The following is a 3,690-nucleotide window of genomic DNA, read 5'->3' as shown; positions in this document are numbered from 1 at the left end:
TGAAAACTTTTTTTCAGACACAAATTGAGGTGATTTTAACTATTCATAATTTAGAAATATATAAATATATATCTCTCTATATATATAGATATATATGCCTATATCTATATATAGATATATAGATGTATATAGATGTCCCCAATATATCAATATTCATGTAAAAAAAAAAGAATATTGAGGACAAACATGCAACTTCCTCCATGTTCATATTATGTTCTTTGATTTGGAACAACTTTTGAACATAGTTTGAAAGTGATTGACTCATCACCTTAATTTGAAGATCTACTGCTCATTAACTTTAGAATCAATTAGAAATATTTGCTACTAAAATGTTTCTCATTGGATTGAAAAAAAATCTTTGGATATATTAAAAAACAGAAAAAAAAAAATGTGTTAAGATTTTTATTCAACAAATAAAATATTTTTTGGAAGTTGTACAGGTTTTTTCAACTGAAGTAGGACAATTTGCATTGCTAAATCCCAAAAAGACATCCATTTTTCTCAATTAGGTCAGGTTGAATAATAAAGACTTTTAATGGTAAGTACATTTACATTGAACATTACATGTTTAGTGTGCAAAATTCTCCATCTTTTTTATGACCTGATGGCATTTTTCCTCCTGCTCATCACTCATTGTCCCAGATTGTCAGAAAACTGATCCATATGTGAGAACAAGTCATGCATTTTGTTGTTCCTGTTACATCCATAGTTCAGAAAGTTGACCTGATTGAGCAAAACCAATGGGATTTTTGGATTTAGCACATCAAAAGACAGTTGACGATCCCCAGACAATTTTTGGCAGTTGACCAGTGTTATCTAATAGTGGAAAACCACAGGAGTGCAGTTATAATTTTATGCTTTCCAACCTCTTAAAAAATCATCTAAACTTTGACTCCCAGAATGCTGATACTTTCAGCCTGTAAGCAAACAAGTAACACAAAACATGAAATACAACATTTAATAAAATGTGCCGACACATCAGTGGTTTGTCATCCAGAAGTGATTCTTTTAATTTCCCAGGTTCGTCCTTTTAAAGTAGCCACCACATATACAGTTGGCGTTTTTTAAAAACATAATTTAAAAACTAAAACACTGAACAAAAGACCAACAAAAACAAAGTGAATGTTTAAACCTGATAAATAGATTTCAGAAGGTATTACTCATAAGCAAATCTGAACATAATGGAGGAATTGAATTAAATATTATTTTCCTTTGACTGTACTTACTATTGCTACAGTAAAACTTTCATTGAATGTATATCAGTCACATCTTGCACAAATGGTTAAAACTAACATGCTAACACCGTTTTGCTGAACATTACAGTTAAACATGTAAACCAGAATTTTTTTTTTACATCAGAACAAGTTTAACTTTTTTCCCTTTTTCACCCTGTGGAGTGCATATCATGAAAAATAAACTCACATCAAACCATACAGACTGCCACTGATGGATTAGTGGGGCGAAAATTGGGTTGTGCTATTGTAGTGTTACAATGCTTGCCCAGAAACTTCAACAATCTCTCAGTGGTTGGTTATTACAGGAGTGATGATCAAGGCAGCTGAATTTTTTCCTCCCTCATTGATGCAGGGACTGAAGAAAGGGAAAAGCTTCGTGGTGAAGCTGTTTCCCATAAAGGAGAAGATGGCTGCCCTTGCGTCCACATCGTAAAAGGAAACTTGTCCTTCTTCATAGTCTACAAAAACTCCAACCTTTTCAGGTATCTGCCTCACTGGCAGGTTTACAGCAGGGCAAGCATTGGCTGTGAGCTCATCTCCATTTCTAAACCAGATGGTCCAGTATCCATTCTTTGGACTCAGTCTGATATCCCCCTTCCTGTTGATGGACTCACTCACCACTCCCAAATCCCACTGAGTTTTGCCTTTCACCTGAACCTCGTAGTAAAACTTTCCAGAGGAGAAACCTTCTTTTGCCAGAATATTGAGGACCTTTTGAAACCTCTGTGGTTTGTTGTCGACATTCTTTTTTTGGTATCCAGTGGCAACTTGCTTCCCATCAGCTGAAACATTCAATAAAGGGTGTGCTGTGTCAGGATCGAATGTCACATCTACAGCATACTGCTGCTTCTCTCTAAAGGTAGGATCACACAGTATATTTATTTTACTTTTCACTGATTTCTGCAGCTCCTCCATGGCGTCTTGTATTGCAAATTTGGCAGTGTTAAGTTTTAGATTGGGCCAGTCCTTTACCTTGGGTGAAGATACTGTAAAAGAAAGGGCATTCTCGAGAAATGTGAAGTCATCATCTGCGAGAGAAATTTTATCAAGTTGTTCTCTTTTCTCTTTTATTTGCAAAATTTCTGCATCCAGTTCCATAGTGAAATCTACCCCCTCTTTTTCAGTCTGTTGCAGCTTTGTATTGATTACCTCAGTCAGCTCAATTTGGCTTCTCTGAATATAATCCACAACAACAGCCATCACATGGTCTTTGTATGACAGTGCTTGATCTGCATTTTTCCTGATCCTGTCCAACGAGGATTGAATGTCAAGAATTATCTGCTGACGTGTCTCGATAATTTGATCAGTGCATTCCTTTTCTTTCCTCAGCTTAGTTTTTCTTATTTTTGCCTCTTCTTCTAAAGTCACCACCGTATGCGTTTTATGTTCTTTGACTTTGCAGGACAAACAGAGAAACATTTGATCTTCCCTGCAAAAAAACTCAAAAGGTTCGCCGTGTGTCTTGCATAACCTGTTCTGGAGGTCATTGACTGGCTGGATGAGTTTGTGTCTCTGTAAGTTGGGTAATGTTTGATGAGGCTGCGGGTGTATTGTGCAGAATGACATAAAACATACTAAACAAGACTTCACAGCAGCTGATTTAGGGTCTATGCACAGATTGCACAGCACTTTCCCAACTGGTTCTTCTTGAAGGATTGAAGACGACTTCCTTCTCACTGCTTTTTTGAATCTTTCCGCCATGTCAGCAATGAAAATATTCACCCGGAGCATTGGCTTTGTGACATATGTCTCTTTGCACAGCGGGCATTCAAAAAGACGATTTACTGTTTCCCAGTGTTTTGTGATGCAGTCTTGACAAAAAGTGTGTCCACAAGGAATTGACACAGGTTTTGTGAACACATCCAGGCAGATAGAGCAAGAAAAATTATCATCAGTCATTAGACTTGTGGCCGAAGCCATTTCTAGAAGGAAAACAAGAGAATTAAGTTTTATAACATTTTATTTTCATCTGAGTTCATATATAAAACTCCACAAATAAGTATAAAACAAGACTTTAAACTTGTGAACAAAAACATTACCTGATGTATAAAGACTTCAGTGAAACTTGTCAGAGAAGCTTTAACTTGTCCCAGTCTTTCTTCCTGTTCCACTTTGGTCATGTGATCTCCCTTCCTCATCGCTCTGAAAACCTTTAACCCTTAACAGGCTCCATGGCTTTAACTGTCACAAAGGGGAAAAAAATGCAAATCAAAGGGCTGCATACCCACTGATTTTTATTTAGTTGTGCATAATTCATGTTCCTCTTTGACAGTTGCTGGTGTATTTCTGTCTGAAACTCCTTTCATGTACAGTTTCACCTGCCAGTGGATTCAAAGTTGTAAAACAGAAAAATGAAAAATTCACAACTTTTAAATGACAAGTGAATTGTGGGAATCGACACACACAGGTATGCAGTCAACATCATCCTTTTGTTCCATAGGGAAACAAAGGCTTT

The 3,690-nt window shown here is 36.5% G+C and overlaps 1 protein-coding gene across 1 annotated transcript; it reads right to left on the bottom strand.

The window, feature by feature from the left end:
- Positions 1-443: 443 nt before the first annotated feature.
- On the bottom strand, positions 444-3,346 carry LOC129360276 (E3 ubiquitin-protein ligase TRIM21-like). The gene is made up of 2 exons (XM_055030378.1): positions 3,275-3,346; positions 444-3,157 (listed from the first exon to the last, which is right to left on the bottom strand). The coding sequence occupies exon 2, from the start codon at positions 3,153-3,155 to the stop codon at positions 1,521-1,523; it is 1,635 nt and encodes a 544-aa protein (XP_054886353.1). The 5' UTR covers positions 3,156-3,157; positions 3,275-3,346; the 3' UTR covers positions 444-1,520.
- Between the last annotated feature and the right edge of the window lie 344 nt (positions 3,347-3,690).

This window comes from Poeciliopsis prolifica, unplaced genomic scaffold (assembly GCF_027474105.1).
Source record: "Poeciliopsis prolifica strain line A6 unplaced genomic scaffold, Auburn_PproV2 SCAFFOLD006, whole genome shotgun sequence".
In the NCBI taxonomy this organism is placed as follows: Eukaryota; Metazoa; Chordata; class Actinopteri; order Cyprinodontiformes; family Poeciliidae; genus Poeciliopsis; species Poeciliopsis prolifica.
This window is presented reverse-complemented; position numbering and strand designations above follow the sequence as displayed.

What these genes read in the sequence shown, in the direction of transcription:
- LOC129360276 (XM_055030378.1), bottom strand. Translation starts at nt 3,155, where the DNA reads ATGGCTTCGGCCACAAGTCTAATGACTGATGATAATTTTTCTTGCTCT.